At 40.5% G+C, this 17,198-nt stretch overlaps 3 protein-coding genes across 3 annotated transcripts in view; all 3 read left to right on the top strand.

Annotated features, from left to right (window-relative positions):
• The window catches only part of LOC147428632 (uncharacterized), a 4,002-nt gene extending 2,721 nt beyond the window's left edge, over positions 1-1,281 (top strand). Inside the window, exon 4 of the mRNA XM_086496940.1 lies at positions 1,046-1,281. The gene's annotated coding sequence lies outside the window, so the exon portion shown is untranslated. The remainder of the gene's footprint in view (positions 1-1,045) is intronic.
• On the top strand, positions 596-2,740 carry LOC147428631 (uncharacterized). The gene is made up of 10 exons (XM_086496864.1): positions 596-663; positions 748-930; positions 1,046-1,132; positions 1,436-1,477; positions 1,564-1,827; positions 2,027-2,175; positions 2,265-2,295; positions 2,357-2,370; positions 2,443-2,514; positions 2,614-2,740. The coding sequence occupies exons 1-10, from the start codon at positions 596-598 to the stop codon at positions 2,727-2,729; spliced, it is 1,026 nt and encodes a 341-aa protein (XP_086352990.1). The 3' UTR covers positions 2,730-2,740.
• Positions 2,741-2,904: 164 nt separating this feature from the next.
• Positions 2,905-3,466, top strand: LOC147428630 (uncharacterized). Its single transcript, XM_086496939.1, has 3 exons — positions 2,905-3,028; positions 3,101-3,222; positions 3,305-3,466. The coding sequence occupies exons 1-3, from the start codon at positions 2,986-2,988 to the stop codon at positions 3,464-3,466; spliced, it is 327 nt and encodes a 108-aa protein (XP_086353065.1). The 5' UTR covers positions 2,905-2,985.
• Positions 3,467-17,198: the final 13,732 nt, after the last annotated feature.

The following is a 17,198-nucleotide window of genomic DNA, read 5'->3' as shown; positions in this document are numbered from 1 at the left end:
TGAGAGTGATCTAGTTTCAAATGAAGCTAATATTTCCATGGAGGTTGTTTCATATGTTGCAAGGCCCGAGGTCGAGCAGACAATTGATGTTGGTGCAGAAAACAGACTTTATATGCAAACAGGACAAGATATTCTTCAAAATACTAGAATACATAGCTGTTTCTCTTGTCCTTTTTGATACCTCTTTGTAGGCTCATTCCATATGCTCGCATTAGGGGTTTTCGGGATGATGTCACTGGCTTGAAGTCTGCATTTGCTTAAGAGGGCTACATTCAAGAGAAAGGGGCCTTTATTGTCTCCATATGGACATGTCAAAAAGAGGAGACTAATGTCACAAGTATGCTTCATGTTGATTTACTTGATTGTTTTTGTTCTTGATGTCTATTTGCTTGAGTCTTGTTTTTAATAAATTTAGATGATAAAAAAAAAGAGTGGGATGATCATTGGAAAGAAATCAATGAGGAGTTTGAAAAGGAATTAGCTGAGAGACCCGATTTGAAATCCATGTCAAATAAGATGCTATATGTATGGGAAATGGATTACTTCCATTAGAGAGCGCTACTCAACAATCAAGGAGAAGCGTTTGTAGAGTTCTATGCACAATTATGGTCCTTCAAAGGTTTCAGAGATTACACTACTTTCGCGATTGCAATGGACGAATTTGTAAGTTTGGTAGGGTTTTAAGTCTGTATACTTGGATCATGAGATGAGTGACGATAATGATTTTTTTTCTCAATTTCTTTGTAGTATGAATACTCATGCACTTGTAACAACCCATTTTCAGGACGACTTCGTGAATTGCTCTAATATTTGTAAAGCTGACCACAAAACATACTTAGAGAGTTTGCTAGATAAAGACCAAATAATCATTGCCATGATTAGAAAGAAGTCAGCTAAAGGGATTGAGCCATGGTGTCCATTGACTAGACGGTATTTGGGAAAGTTGCTTTATGATGTACGTTGCTTGCTAACATGTAATGGTTAAATAGATTTTATACATATTTTTTAATTTGTAAGATATTCTTGGGGCTTTGCCATGAACCAGGTGCAAATTACAAAAGAGTTCCATTCACGGATGCATCCAATTAAGCTATCACTTTCTGAAGAAGAGCTCAAAAAGGAAGAGAAGAAGGTCATAAATGACCTCTCTAACAAGTATGCTGATAGAGTTGGCAAGGTCTAATGCATGCTCTACCCTTTTTTAATAGCATATTTGTGTTTAGGGTATGTTGAATTAGCTTAATATTTGTTTTCTGATTCTGAACATTGTTGATCCTAACCTTGTGGATGCATGGATGGCACGGGTGTTAGCCTTGAAATGGGGTCCAGATTCTTATGCATCCATTGAGAAGCTAAACATGATAGCTCAGAATGAGGCTAGTGTGGATATGAAGATGTTTTGGGTTTCATTGCTTGAAGCAAACAAGCTGACTAGGGCTGCTTATGGATTGCAAAAAGGAGATCACGCATTTAGACAGTATTTCTCTATCTCTCACTTTGATTTTTAGTGCTTTATTTTTTTTGACATTTGTGATATGAATAGTGTGGATGGTGTTATTTCAGCTGGTTGCGTAGGGAGAATATTTTGGTCAAGTTGTTAGACAAAGCTTCTGCACTTTTATTGGATTTTGTTAAGGCTCATGATGGCATTGTAGAGCCAGAGGATTGCAAATTATTGCACTATTATGAAGAAGCTGTCAAGATTGAAGCTCGTGTCTATCTCTTTCCCGTAGAGACTACATTAGAGTCTAGAACAAAGGATGCAAACATGCAAGCTTTAAAGAAGCAGGATTTCTTATTGCGGGCAGGACAAAGAATTCTATATAGGTATTATATAATTCTTGCAAAATAAGCTTGTATTTTATTTTCTGTTTGCTTCCTGTATATATTCTTTGTATCCTACAAGTACTTTCAATATCTTTTGTCCACCCATCACATTGCTTCCATTCCAGTTCTTTCAAAGTTGTGGGTTAATGCTTAGAGGAGGTGGCTGTATGTACACTGACAATATGCAACATATTACTAGTTGGGAGCGTGAGCATTGTCCATGGTGGATAGACATGTCACCCGGCCATTTGTTGGAGCGTGAGAAAGAGTTGCACAAAGCAATGCATGGAGCTAGGGTTGATCCTCCACCATCAACTGGCAATGATCACCAAGAGGCTTTGATGCAAAGTAAGTATTTTTTGGCATTGAACATGGAATTTAAAACATTTATGTGGATTATACTTACCAAATTTTTGAATTCAATAATATTGTGGTAGAGCGATGCTCAATTTTGCGGGGAAGCGACCCGTCGTTAACGTCAACACATCTGTTTTACCAAGTGGAGCGGGCTATATAGCGGTTAATCAAGTTTGGCTTCACATTGTGAGATTAAGAGTGGTGACTGCAATGTGTTGTATTTTTTTACATTTTGTAATTGCATCTATCTTGTTGTAGATGGCTCGATAGATGTTACTAGACATGACTCTAGCTTTGCAAAAATTATGGACGATATTGCTCCAACCTTTGGTATGATATCTATGCATATTATTTAGTTGGTTTAGGTTTCTATATGCGAGTCATTGTTCTAAGGGTGAGCTTCAAATTCAGTGACTTAAACTTTTGTAGGGTTGGGTGGTCAGAGATTCTTAGGAGATCATTTTGCTTTACATATGCATCGGAGGTATCAATGGCTCAATCTAGCATTGGTTCAGTTGAGGTTGGAGCTATGCTTCAACTCTTGACTACATAGTTGTGGCATCAGGTTTTAGAGTAGGCATTCGGGCCCATCGGCTTGGATGTCTATCCATGAGCACCTTACATGATCTCGCTCTGAGGGGGCCTACTATACTCATGGTGGGAGGCCTGTCTCATGTGTTGCTGACCATCTTCCTCGAGTTGCCATTTGGTGGATCACACATCACCTCTGGCACTGTGCCGCTTTGAAATATTTGCTCTGAGGAGCATGGTCAATCAGTTGTTCACCTAGCACATTCCATTATGGACGACTCTGGTTGGTTGCTTGTTATGGCATCTGCAGTTGGTGAGTATATTCAATGCTTTGCATAGCACTACAAGTTCATAGGGTTTTTGAAATTTTCCAAATTAATTGTAGGAGGTAGTATTGGATGGCTTGAGAGAGTTTGTCAGGCTTCACAGTTGATAGTGGATCGCTGCATTGTAGTACTACATCATTCTACTCATGGATTTGTCGAAAGTGTTGGTGGTCGCTTTGAGGTATTTCTGGGCTTTTCGTTCACGAAAAGAATGATTTTTCAATTGCTCGTGATTATGTTTGTTTTTATCTTTCTTGTTGTAGTGTCATCGCTCAGTATTGTTCATGATTCATCAAGATGGTTCCAGACCCCCTTGCTATGTTGGAGAGAGTACTCCACATTTCCATCGTTTGGGATTGCAACCTCTTGACTCCTACATGTTGCACTATCTCCCTGAGATGTTGCATGCTAGATCTTCAATGTGAGCGACTTGGCATGGCTCCATGCAATGGAGTCATGCATTCATTGGCCGCTTTGTAGAGCTTTTGTGTCAACCTAGAGGTTTATGTATAGAGCTTGGTTGTGGCACTGCACCTGTTTTGGCAGCTTGTTTGGCTACAGGTCATGTTTGTGCTTTAGTGGATAGTGATGATGCCAACATAGCAGGATATATGCAGCCTTTACTTCACTCTAAAAAGCGGAGTCAAGAGGAGATATCTACCACCATTGATTTGAAGGATGCAGAAGACATTCCATCTAGTGTCTACCCCAGTTGATGACTAGTGAGCACTTTTGTTTCACTAGACATGGTTTTTGTTTGATTTGTAGGATGAAGTTGACATTCCATCCAGTGTCTACCCATTGAGTGAGCACTTTTATTTGGCTAGAGATACATCACATGATTCATTTTTTATTTTGCATTCACGTATTGGTATCAATTTCTTTTAAAGATGTGGTTTGCGTTGTGTAATATTTTGTGTTGAATCTTTGTAGAGGGTTGATATTGACAGTATATTCTCTTTTTGTGGTTTGCACTGTGAAATATTTTGTGTTTGACATTTATAGAGGATTGGTATTGATATGTTATCTTTTTTTATGAAAATGTTTTGCCGACGTATGCGGAGGAGACGGCCAGAATCATGGCTGCTGACACAAGATACAATTATGGCGTTCAAGAGAAGCATCGTAGGTGCAATGTTTTCATCGACGATGAGTGTGATTCCTCATAGTCATGGGCTCTATGGTGTCACACCAAGAATCTTTGTTTGTTGAGTGCTTGTATTCAAAATATTTATGTTGAAACAACTTATCACTTATGTAACTTTGGACTTTTGCAAAAGAGATGTTGCTCTTAAGTGAAAAGTATTTATTTGTGTTTTGGCTAGATAAGAATTTAGTAAATATATCTGAGAATTTTGATTAATCCATGCATACAATGACACTAACGTTATTTATGTATATCAAACTATAAGTATCATGCCTAAACTTTGGGCACCTCACAATAGACTCACATTAGTCTTATTGCTAACTTTGTTGCCATAACACCCTTGCCATTCATGCCTACAACCTTCCATATTCATTCATTCACTCGGATTTTAGTTTGCTCAAGAAAAATCGCTCGCCGCACGGTAGGACTCCTTTGGAATGAACAACACACAATCCAACATAGAAGAAATGGAGTCCACATGGCCTTGGAGCCAAATAGAGAGGCTCTTGAGTGTTACCCATATAGGGCAATAGTCCATAAACTCTTCATTCGGATAGAACTCGGGCATCCATGGCATTGTGTACGTGAATTATGAAGCCCCCCAAATACCTCCTCTAAAAACGAGATGTTGAACAATTTTCTTGGAAGCGCGTTCTGCCACATAAAAGCCTTTGCCCATTGTTGTAAAATGGCTAATCAGATTTTTGTTATTAGTCGCCGTTGATGCCCACTCTAATAGGCCTTGGGTCGACATCAAACGGCCCATATAATATAGTACCAACCGAGTGACCAAAGTAGGCCTCTAAGGTTAGTAATGCTAACTTAGGCTTGAAGTTAGCTTGCATCATGTAACCATCCTCAACCTTGTTGTGGCTGAACATAATCACCCGTGCAAGATCTCCCTAGTCGGTACGAACACCACAAGAGGATGGTTTCAAAATTTTCTCTGGCCTGACAACATTATCACAAGTCTCAACGGGTCTTTTCTTACCCTCTGCTACAAACACAAACTCTTCTCTCATGCTGAGTATAGAATCCCTACTTGAAGGATCAGGATCCACCCGCGTATAATCATCTTGAGCTTTGAGAAACACCCCATCAGGGTTGATGTCGGAGGGAGAGCTGAGACCTCCCCCTTAGCACTCCTAGAGCCTTCAATTAATAAGCGTGATGATAATGTAGGAACTGGAAAATCTTGTTGGCTACAAGGACAAAACTAGCACACAAAAAACAAGCCCTTTTATTTAAGTAATTGCACATATTACCCACGTAAAAATGCACTTATAATCATCGTGCTCACTTGTGGATGAGACACTGACCAAAAGTTGCTGCTCGGAGACCTTAGATGAAGTCTAAGCAGTGCGACCACCCTCTACGTTGGTGCTGCTTACCCTTAAGTATATCCCCTGCACCCCTTGCTTTAGACCTTGCTTAAGTATATACAGTGCACCGCTTGATTCAAACCTTGCTACAAAGCTGATTCACCTACTTTGTCTACATAGCCTGTCGTCAGTAGAACCCTCATACCCTGATCATGAGCAAAACCCTCAAGCCCTCACCACTCATCTAACTCTTGGAAGAAGAGGTTTTTTTTTTGTTACAAAACTCACAATTGTGAATGAATTATATTGAACATCCCAAAAAATTACAAGATCTTGTCATGCTCGTGCCGAGCCATGACATCATCAAGAGACCATAATTACATCCGCTATGTAGGGAGCCACCCCTAACGACCAGCCCCCTTATCCTTGATACACAAGATCAATTATCATGTTCTTCAGAGATCTTCCGTTTTCCAATGGCCAAGATTTCCCCCTTCCTAAGCATTCCATTTGCTGACAACAAGGCACACGTAATCCTAGACCAATTATTCAAGTTTCCTTGCGCCCAAGCAAGCAAATTAGCACTTTGCTTTCTTGTATAATTTCTACAAAGCTTGCCACCTCAGGAACTCCTTCAAACACACAACAGTTCCTTGTCTGCCATACATTATGTAATAAGAAGTACCTAACAATTTGAGTGTTGATGGGGAGGGCACGACTACCCAAATTCTTACCTCCAAGGAATAAATTAGTCTTGAAAAAACCAATTTTCCATGTTCTTTGGACCCACTTGCATATTTTCCGAGCAAGGCCTCTGATATCTGGGCATTCCATGAATAGGTGGGCCAGATCTTCACTAGCCAACTTGCACCCCAAAAGCATTGATCTGTCCCAATTCCTCTCTCCTGAATCTTCACCCCCGTCGGTAGAGCACCCCACATTACCTTCCATAGAAATAACTTCATGTGCTGCGGAACCTTTGGCTTCTAGACGTTCTCCATTAAGAAGAAGAGATTTTCTATCATCATAGTCAGAATCCAAGTTTAAAGTTTCCCAATTAAGAATGGAAAACTTGATTTTAATTCAAGGTCACATTTGGGTATGACAAACTTTTTCTAGAAGTCGAGGTTGTTGGAATAGTTTGCACTCCAAATAAAGGATGAAGCAAATATCTTGAGAGAGAGAGAGAGAGAGAGAGAGAGAGAGAGAGAGAGAGAGAGGGGGGGGGGGGGGGGGGGGGGGGGGGGGGGGGGGGGGGGGGGAGAGATTTAGAGAGCATTCTCACTGATGTTAAATTACAAACACACCCAACCCATGGTTTTGGACAATATCTCTATAAATCACATTGGTATAAAAATGTTTTATGACTCATATGTGGATACTCCCTATTGCATGTGAAAGCGGTGTCAAACATGATAATTGATTGCACGTAGTCATGGATAATATGAGGAAGAGATAGTGATCCTCTTCTCGAGCTTGTTTGCACCACATTCTTATGTCACAAATAGCTCTCATTATCTCTCTCTCTCTCTCTCTCTCACTTTGTGTCTCTCTCTTCTTGTACAAGTTGTATTATTCATTGTTGCCAATAGGAGGAAGATTTCGAATCTCCTCTCTCTCTCTCTCTCTCTCTCTCTCTCTATCTCTATGTCTCTCTCTCTAATGCACGCACTCTGCTTGTTTTTCTTCTACCTACTCAAGTATGAACATTTATTTCTCTATTTGTATGTCCATGCAAAAGAGTTCTAGTTGTGGTCCGCAAATAACACCAGCAAAAACATAAAAATTTCTTTATGTTGTATGTATTGGTAATCTATACTATAGATAATGGGGGGAAGGATTCCGGCCCCCTCCCTGCCACGTGTCGTTGGTTCAACCGGCCAATGTGACCTGAGCGAAATGATGCTCAACACTTTGAGAGAGAGAGAGAGAGAGAGAGAGAGAGAGAGAGAGAGAGAGAGAGAGAGAGAGAGAGAGAGAGAGCTTCAGTAGTTGGGGTGTTTTTGGCCTGCCCCAAAGGGGGGAGGCCTTAGTGGTTGTTTCCCTTTTTTCTAATGAAAAAGGAAGGGTTTTTTCTAAAATAGAAAATAAAATGGTTGTCGTGTCCTTGGCAAGATAGAAGGGGTATCGTATTCTTATTGGACACTGGAAATTTCATGTGGGTGAGCTAGGGTTAGGGGCATTATATAATTGAGCTCTCATTGCAATGTGGGAGTCGAGGTAGTGGCGGCTCTACTGCTGTGGCTAGTTCTTGGCTACAACTCTCCGCCTCCTCCACAGCTAGACACACACACACACACACACACACACACACACACACACACACACACACACACACACACACACACACAGATTCACTCACCCAAAAGCTTCCTGCATTCTCTACACCTTCCTGCCTTCTCTACAGGCACTGCAGAGAGGTCGCCCTTGAGCGGAGCTCTGAGTTGTAGTCGGGGGCTTGGTTTGAAGGGGAAGCATCTGCAGTTTGTCACGCTACCATGGGATGTGCACCACCAGTCGTAGCAAGTCGCATCTACAGTTTGTCGCGCTGCCATGGGACGTGCACCACCAGTCGCAGCAGGTCGCTCTGTGTGGCCTGTCTCGCATTGAGTCGGCAGGAGAGTGCGAAGCTAGGCGGTGCCTGTGAAGCATTGTGATACCTGTAGAGCTTTTCTTTTGTTGATGTTGTGTGCCCGCTTTGTGTGAGTCCAATTTACTGTGTTTTGCGCTTAGAGAGTTACTATGTATTGCGCAGAGAGAGAGAGAGAGAGAGAGAGAGAGAGAGAGAGAGAGAGAGAGAGAGAGAGAGAGAGAGAGAGAGAGAGAGAGAGAGAGAGAGAGAGAGAGAGAGAGAGAGAGAGAGAGAGAGAGAGAGAGAGAGAGAGAGAGAGAGAGAGAGAGAGAGAGAGAGAGATGGTCTGCGTGCATGTTTTTGTATTTACCTGCATCCTGGTTTATTTTGACATGGCGACTTGTATTCGCTGTTGAAGCTACGGCCTCATCGTGTTCGTGAGTTTGATTCTTGTTGTAGCCTATAGCCTTATCTGTCATGAGTCTGATTCCTTTGGCATTAGGCAAGAGCTGCTCAGGAAAGTGCTCAAGATGGACCAATTTCATGCTCGATCAGGTATTGAATCTCTGGATTGTCTGGTGATTGTGAATCGGCCCAAGAGGTGCAAATGCAAGTAGCAATGGGGATGTTTTTTATGAAGCATGCTACATGCAACTGCACGGAAGGACCGTTTAGGATTTTGAATTTAGTGCATGTGCTTGGTACATGGTTCATGCTACCGAAGTCTCAATGTCTCAAAATGCTCTTCCATAGCTTATGCTCGATCTTTTCTCGTTATGTTGACCTTCTGAATCTTATGCAGGTCTTCGTATATGTTCTATTGTCAGCATTATCAGCTGCTGCTAAAGTGCTGTACCTCGCGGACAAGGGCATGTCGAAGACTCAATGGGAGGCATTCTGCCCTACATATGGCTTTTTCTGCCACATGGTCTCGCCTCAGTTGGAGAGAGAGAGAGAGAGAGAGAGAGAGAGAGGAGAGAGAGAGAGAGAGAGAGAGAGAGAGAGAGAGAGAGAGAGAGAGAGAGAGAGAGAGAGAGAGAGAGAGAGAGAGAGAGAGAGAGAGAGAGAGAGAGAGAGAGAGAGAGAGGAGAGAGAGAGAGAGAGAGAGAGAGAGAGAAGGGGGGGGGGGGGGGGGGGGGGAGGGATGCCCCGCTAGCCTTTACTCTCGTGTAAGAGAATGTACATCTTCTCTTTTGCCCTCACATTATTGATGCTGATGTGTCTCCGTCACTTTTTCTGCCAGTAAATGTTATGTCTGTTTTGAAGTATTTTGGATTTTCTCAATCTTTTGAAGGATTATTTGGTACAAAAATTGATAGGTTTTAAATTAGTTGGCTTTGGAAAACGAGTTTCAGTGTAGCAATTGAATGATGATGGTTTGTTCACGTTTATCAAGAAATACATAAGGTTTTGCTATGATGGGTGTTCATGACTTTGGATATTTCCAAAGCTTGTGTTTCACAGTGTGTTTACACACTGCCTGAGCAAGCCTTGGGATTGGGAGTACATAACTGTCTGGGCGTGAGTCTTATGTAACTTTGTTTTTTCTTGCTTTTAAAGAAATTGACTTTATAAAGTTAAATATCAACTCATTAAAATTATTCTTTGAGAATTTATTTTGAAAAGAGGGAGACTGGCAATCTAGAGGCTATGCTTTTATAATAAATTTTGTTAATCCTAGATAATTAAATAAAAAAGAAAATTGAAGTTCTTATTGAGTTTAGAGCTCTTCCTCTTTAGTTGGGCATTAGCCTTCCTAGTGAATCTCTGCTACGTAGCCATTACAATCTCTTGCAAGGTTGTTGGTGCATATTAATCCCTTAATACAACTTCTAAACATCTTCCATTAAGCTCCCAATGGATTTTTCCATGAATGGTTGGCAGCTTGCTCAATTTATCTTGCTTCCTTGATCTTAAATCTATTGAATCTTACTCTTTGTTCTCATCAGACGTGGAAACTTATCCGTTATTCAACGAGGACCTTGCTGACATTTCTGAAACAAATAAGAAGGAAGCGGAAAGACTGTCTCCTGCATCGTTTATTGATTCCAAGCCTTCTCTCGTTGATGGGGTTTCGGCTAGTACATCGCCGTCCAAGTTTCTTAGCCCAAATTCCAAGCTAAAAAAGTATTCCCCCTCTAGATCAATCAAAAAGGCTCTCTCCATTGTCAGAGGTAATTTTGTGTTTGCAATGAGTTTTTTTGTTTTGAGGTTGACATTGCCTCTAGGTCGCACAAATGATGGTTCTTGTTCAGTTCCTAACAAAGTTGTCAGGGATTTGAAAGAAGTCTTCGCTTGTGGGAAAGTTGGAAGCCAAAGCATTGATAAAGATGAGCCTTTTTCCAAAATTTTTCATTCTCAGCTTGCTCTTGTGAAGCCCCTTCCATTATTACTAGTGTCCGAACTTTCCGACTCTGTCTTTTCTTGGTTTGCATTTGAGGGTAAAATCCTTGTTAAGTATGGCACTTATAAAGTCCAAAAAGCTGCCTATAACAGGTTCTTAAAAGCTGATTTAGCCGATAGGCTAGCTAATCATACTATCACCTTCGTCATTAGTGAAATATGTATCTCTCAGTTTGTGGAGTCATTTGAAGTGGGTGATTTTGTACGCATAGAGGGTGCTGCTGTGCAAAAGAGAAACACTGATGATGGGGGAACATCTCCTTTCTCTTTGTATGCCGATGCCATCACCTCCATTGTTAAGGGTGAACCATTTGATTGCGTTTTAGCCTTGTTTTGTGAGCACAAAATCAGGGAGTTGGTGGATCGAGATTCTTCTTTGGTGAATACTGTGCCGACCATAACGTTCACTGTGGTGCAAGTTGAAAACATTGCAAAGAGCGATGGTACAAGTTCTTCTTTGCTGACTATCGCTGACGGTCCTGACTTCACCGATAGAGCTAGTGTGAGTATCTTTGTGCTAAGCTAGTTTATTTTTCATGCATGTGTCTAAACTCCTTTGTTGCAGCTTGTTTTTGTTCCATCTAGGAGAGGTGATTATCATAACATTGTCAACGAAGTCCAAGAGCATGGATTCTATGCATGTGTAGCTCACAACATTAACGTCTACAAGCAGTTCTCTAATACCCTTTCGATTGTGGACTACACAATTTTATGTCCCTTGCCTGAGAGTTTGGCAACAAGTTTCAAAGACGTACATGCTAAGAAGCTCTTGCTTTTAGGATTTGGTGCTAAGGTGATTCATCACTTTCTATTAAACAATCATCTCTTTAACACTTTTTAACTCACTTTGTGTTGGCTCAGGTGTTTGGAACTATTGAGGTGGTGAATGTGAATAGCCTTGGATTTGAGTTTAGTTGTAGCGGTTGTAAAAGCAGTCAAGTAAGCCGTCAAACGTCCAATTCCTACTGTTTCGCATGCAACAAAGTGGTGAAGGTTTTTCAAGCCCCTACTGTTCACGCACGAGTGGTAAATCAAGGTGGTAAAGCAATAGTTGTCGTGCTGTATGGTAAAGTGGTTGATGAAGTCTTGCGATTGCCTAGCAGGTTTTTCTCAGCTTTAGGACACTAACCTTGTTGATCTAAAGTGTACACTTCTTAATGTTAAGAAGATTGGCACATTTTCCATCAACAAGCAAGGTTCTGTAACTAGCTTCAAACCAGAGGCAACGGTTTCTTTTGTGACAGATTTTACATATCTTATTATTGCACAACAAACTTTTTGGCTGTTATTTTACCCAAGCAAGCGATCTACAATGCCTGTCCATGAAGGACTTGTGATTTTTGCTGCAGATTCAAGTTTTGATGTCAACAGCAAGAATGTAAAAATTGATCCACTTTACTTAAAGAAATATCCTCTTAATCAAGATGTGCTCTGTGCATTGTTGTTTATATTTCAGCTTGATTGGACCTCTAATATGTTGCTTGAATCTATTATTCATCTAATCATGCAAGATTTTGAGACTAACAACAGAGACATCGTAGATTTTTGGTTGTCGATATGGGAGCATGAAAATATACCTCGACTTGTGGACATCAATTCACTTCAAGTTCTTTTGCATTCTTATCTTGGGAGCAATAAATCTCATGTCATCTCCAATCATTTAATCTCCTTTGCTTGTTGTGTGCTAAGAGAGCAGTGTGTTATTCATGTGTTTAATTGTTTGAGCTATGAAAATTCTTTGGTTCATAATCCAACATGAACTGCACTGAAAGAAAAAGAACCTTTGCTTGTGTTTCGTTTTGAATTTGATACATTCTTCTTCCCTCAAAGTAAAGTCCTATCTAAGAGGAAGCGTTGTGTGTGGTCAAAAGAACTTGTATCAAGTTTAGAAGATTATGTTTATTCTCTCCCACAATGTAGTGCTCCTGAAATAACAACAAAATTTCAAAAAGAAGTAGCTTGTCCTTTTAATTTAAAACAAATCCAAACTAAGATTTATTCTTTGTGGAAATCTGTACGCACTAATGGGGGCGTCTCTTCAAGTGCTCGACCCAAAAAACATAAATACTTAGAGGAAATACTTGACACACCTTCTTTTCCTTGTTTGTGTTGTGGTACTCTAGTCTTTGGACATAGTCTTCGTCGTTTGATTCTGGTTGAAGTTGAGTCGGTGAAAAACATATTGGGACAAGATACGATAGCTTTGGATGTGGGTGTGAAAGTGTGTAGAGCTTGTAAGATGCAATTGCGGTCTAAAAGAAATTCTTCTTTCCACATGAATGATTCTTTTAAGCTGAATGAATCTATTGATGAGGTTATGATGTTGAACCCTATTGAGAGACGTCTTGTGTCACTTCGTATACCCTTCGCGAAAATAAGAGAGCTGAACTATGAGGGACAATATGGCCTGCGTGGGAGTGTAGTAAATGTTATGCCGACTTATCTAGGGTTCAAAGGATACTTCCTCGTTTTGCAGATCAACATGCAACAATTTTGATTCAAGTGAAATGAAAGCTTGAGTTTCATCATGCATATGTTAGTGGAGCAATCCGTCCATTTTATGTGCTTAGAGCCTTGGCTTTGTTGATTCACACTCCCTTGTATATTGAACATAATACTTGTAAAGATGAATCTTGGGCATCCACTATCCAAAAAGTTCCTGATGTTGAGTTACCTGGGCCAAACGAATTTGGGGAATCAATCGGTGAGCAAACTGATACACTTGTGCATGGGATCTACTCTTCCGAACAAGTGGTTGATCACAATGTGCGCATAGTGTTGCACAATCCGAAGGATTTAGTCCTCTTAGCTTATTTGATGATAATGCATGTGAAGAGCTATCATTCCCATCTCTTTTCTTTGGACAAAAAAGAATCTATGCCCAACTTGCTAAGACTAAGTACCAAAAGGTTGCACAATGGGAGCTTAAACACAAAGATAGACAAGTTGCTTTGGACATTGAGAATCTTTTCTTCAAGGTCATGAAAATCATCATTGCCAAGGTTTTGGGCTCTATATGGGTACGTCTACAAAAAGGCAAACTACAAGGAAAACAATTATGTGCAGGTGACATCCAAGGCAGTACTAATGTTGACCAAGTTCTCCAATCTAACTTGGCTATCGTGATTTTGAGACTCTTCGCACATCATGCGATTACAAAGCCAAACTCAAGTGGAATGTCTTTGCAATGATTCAACAAATAGGTCAAACCACATTCTTCATCACCATATCATGCACAGAGCAAGGTGGGAGCCTTTCCATAGATGTCTTGCACTTCTTAACCCGCAAATACGCCATGTGATTTCCAGAGCAATAGCGCTTTTATTCGAGCCTTGGTTCATTCTGATCCCATTGCCACTGCTCGCTACTATGTTCATAGATTCAAATCACTGAAGAAAGAGCTCAAACGCAACTCCAAAATACTTGGCGAGATTATCGACTTCTTCTTCAGGATTGAATTCCAAAATAGAGGAAGCCAACATGACCACGGGTTGCTTTGGATTAAAAATGCACAATTGTTTGGTGTGTCTAAGGATTGCGATGTGATTAGCTTTGTAGATACGTTTATCTCCACTAACAAGGATGAGTTAAGCAACAAGCTCAAGAATGTTCAGACCCATTCACATCGAAAGACATGTAAAAGCCATAAAAAAGCTTGTCGGTTTGGATTTCCTTGTCCTCTTGCCAGGGAAACAATAATATTACATCCAATAGAAACAAGTGATTCAAGGAAGAAAATACTTCTTGCAAACAAAAAGAAACTTGATGATTTGCTTGCAAGTTTTGGCCAAGAACCACCATTGAACTTCAACGAATGGTTGAAATTTTTATGTATGGATGAGAACTCATATCTTGAGACACTCTCTTTCACTCTTACAGAACCAACCCTTTTGCTTAAATGACATCCAAAGGACATCTACACAAACAATTTCAATAAATCTTTGTGCACCTTATGGGATGGTAACATTGATATCCAATTTATTTTCAATGCTCATGGAGCTGCAACATATTGCACATCCTACATGACAAAACACAACTCGACAACAAGTAGAGTGATTAAAACTGTTCTTGATAATTGTAAGGAAGACAAGTTTCCCACCTTGGAATGACTTAAGAAAATTGGGAGTACCCTTGTCAACATCCAGGAAATTTTAGCACAATAAGCAGCATATGTTTCACTCTCCTTGCCATTGCATAGTGCTAGCAGACAGTTTGTTTTCATCAACGCATATTTCCACCCTCAAAGGACACTATTACTAAAGAGACGAGGTGCTTTGGAGATGCTTCATCCTGATGACATACACATTTTCTTCGATGATGTTGTCACTAAATACACCAAAAGACCACACCATCTATCACATCTATACTTGGCTGAATTTGCAAGCCAGTTTACCAATTCAGATGGTGTGCAACGCAAGAGAAAAAAGCCCTGAGTCATAAGGTATGCAAGCTTCAATAGAGAGATCGATGCTGAGAGACATTATCATGAGGTTTGCTTGCTCTTTCTCCCTTTCACAAGTAGCGAGTCTGAATTTGACACAAGTGTCACAACATGGAGAGAGAAGTTTCAGAGCAACATTGATACAATTGCTGAAAATAAGAAAAAGTTCATGAAAATTGAGATCTTGGCAAGTAGCAGGCAAGAGTCATCATCTAATTCTTCCACAAGCAGCAATCATAAAGAGACATTCAATTATGAACTTGACCTCGACTTCCAAAAACTAGACCTCACAATACAAGTATTGCTACACCTCTAAAACTTCTTGGAATCCCAAATGACGATTACCATACACTTGTCATGAGCTTAAACACAGAACAAAGACAATTTATGATGATATCATGACAAAGAAAAGGGTGAACTCAAACATCCCTATCCACCTTTTCGTTACAGGTGGTGCTGGCACTGGGAAGACTTTCACAATACGCGCCATTGTCCAAGGTTTGGTGTGAAACTATAACACATTGATTGCAAGTGACATTAACCTCCCAAAAACACTTCTAATGGCTTACACAGGCAAGGTAGCTTATAATTTTGGTGGCACCACCATTCACTCAGCCTTGCGGCTTCCATTGATGCTCAACGACAACATAGATCTCTCAAATGAGACCTTGAGCAATCTATCACAAATGTACATAAATCTCAAGATGGTTGTTTTTGATGAGGCATCCTTGATTGGCAATAGATTGCTTCATATAATAGATACACGCCTTCGAGCACTCAAGCATAATCACACTCAACCATTTGGAGGACTAGATGTAATTTTTTACGGAGACTTTTGTCAAGCAAGCCCTGTGCTTGATCGTTGGATATTTAATGATCCTAAAAACACACTTGATATTCTAGCCCCTTCATTTTGGAATTCTCACATAAGGTGTTGCGAGCTTCAAATACCCATGTGCCAATTGGACACAGCATTCATAGAGATCTTGAACCGAGTGAGAGTTGCGAAACAAACTGAGCAAGACTTGTCGTTGATGAACTCCACACACATAAATAAGAGCTTCGACATCGTGGAGACTCTCCATCTTTTATTCACCAACACATTAAAGGACATGTGACAAACCACACAAGTCAGCCTCAAGGAACCTTCTTATTCCAAACAACTCACAACTGCAGGACTTGTTGGGGTTCTCGAACTAAATCCAGGGATGATGGTTGAAATGTGCTCTGGGAATATTAACATTTCTGATGGCCTTGTGAATGGAGGTGATGGAATTCTCAAAGCTATAGAAACCATCAAACATTCCCATGTTGCATGGATAGCTATCTTCGATAGAAAAATTGGAAACAAACAAAGATCTCAAAATCAACATCTGCTCAAAAATCACTTTGAGCCACATTGGACACCCATATTCGAGACAAATTTGCTCGGTCAGCTCAGATTTTTGGAATGCATTCGAGACAACAAAAAAGTTCCAAGTAGGAACCCATATCTGAGTAAGCCCAAAGCTCGGCCTACTCAGATTTTTGATTTGGGCTCATTTCAGCCTCCGTTTCCACTACAGGCAGTATTGCACAGGCTATTTCGTCATTTTGTGCAAAATTTTTGTCAGTGTCGTTTTCTGCATAACAGGTGCCTCATAGTCTTCTATGGTTTGTGCTATATAGCAATTGTTGTTCCCACTCCGTTTCTCCTATTTTCGGGTAGTTTTCACATCAGGTGCAGCATTTACCATGGCTGACAACAACACAGATGTGTTCAAGATGTTTGCTACTGAGGACAGGTTGGATGGGGATAACTACCCTATATGGGCTTATATGATGCAACATGTTCTTGTGTCAAAGGGCGTCTTGAACATTGTGCAAGGCATTGATGTATGTCCTAGTTCTGAGGATGTAGGCGATGTTGAGGAAGTTGCAGGTCTTGCTGCAAGGATTGCTGCTATTAGAGTTGTTTTGCCTACGGCAGAACAAGATTGTTGGGATGTAAAGGATGCGCAAGATCATGCATTGATTGCATTATCTGTGAAGCGCACCGTTGTTCCTCACATTCGTTCAGCAAAATTTGCAAAACAAGCTTGGGATATTCTAGCAGGTCTTTATGCAAGCCGCAATGAGGCTAAAATTGCTTTGCTGTGTAAAGAGCTGGAGTCAAAGATTATGCATGAGGAAGATGATATGGACACTTTCTTTGCTGGTTTCAAGGATATCAATGAGCAACTTATTTCTGTAGGTGAAGTCATTTCAAACAGTTCCCTTGTGCAGACTGTTC

This window comes from Adiantum capillus-veneris, chromosome 23 (assembly GCF_014529385.1).
Source record: "Adiantum capillus-veneris isolate H3 chromosome 23, ASM1452938v2, whole genome shotgun sequence".
NCBI lineage: Eukaryota > Viridiplantae > Streptophyta > Polypodiopsida > Polypodiales > Pteridaceae > Adiantum > Adiantum capillus-veneris.
The sequence above is the reverse complement of the archived record's forward strand: the minus strand, read 5'-3'. Positions and strand labels throughout refer to the sequence as shown.

Bases quoted from the DNA above. Each gene is read 5' to 3' on its own strand.
- LOC147428631 (XM_086496864.1), top strand. From the start codon at position 596: ATGCACAATTATGGTCCTTCAAAGGTTTCAGAGATTACACTACTTTCG. The intron at 1,133-1,435 runs GTCATAAATGAC...CAAGCTGACTAG, and splicing joins TCAAAAAGGAAGAGAAGAAG to GGCTGCTTATGGATTGCAAA. The intron at 2,176-2,264 runs GTAAGTATTTTT...ATATTGTGGTAG, and splicing joins CCAAGAGGCTTTGATGCAAA to AGCGATGCTCAATTTTGCGG.
- LOC147428630 (XM_086496939.1), top strand. From the start codon at position 2,986: ATGGACGACTCTGGTTGGTTGCTTGTTATGGCATCTGCAGTTG. The intron at 3,029-3,100 runs GTGAGTATATTC...AATTAATTGTAG, and splicing joins TGTTATGGCATCTGCAGTTG to GAGGTAGTATTGGATGGCTT. The intron at 3,223-3,304 runs GTATTTCTGGGC...TTCTTGTTGTAG, and splicing joins GTGTTGGTGGTCGCTTTGAG to TGTCATCGCTCAGTATTGTT.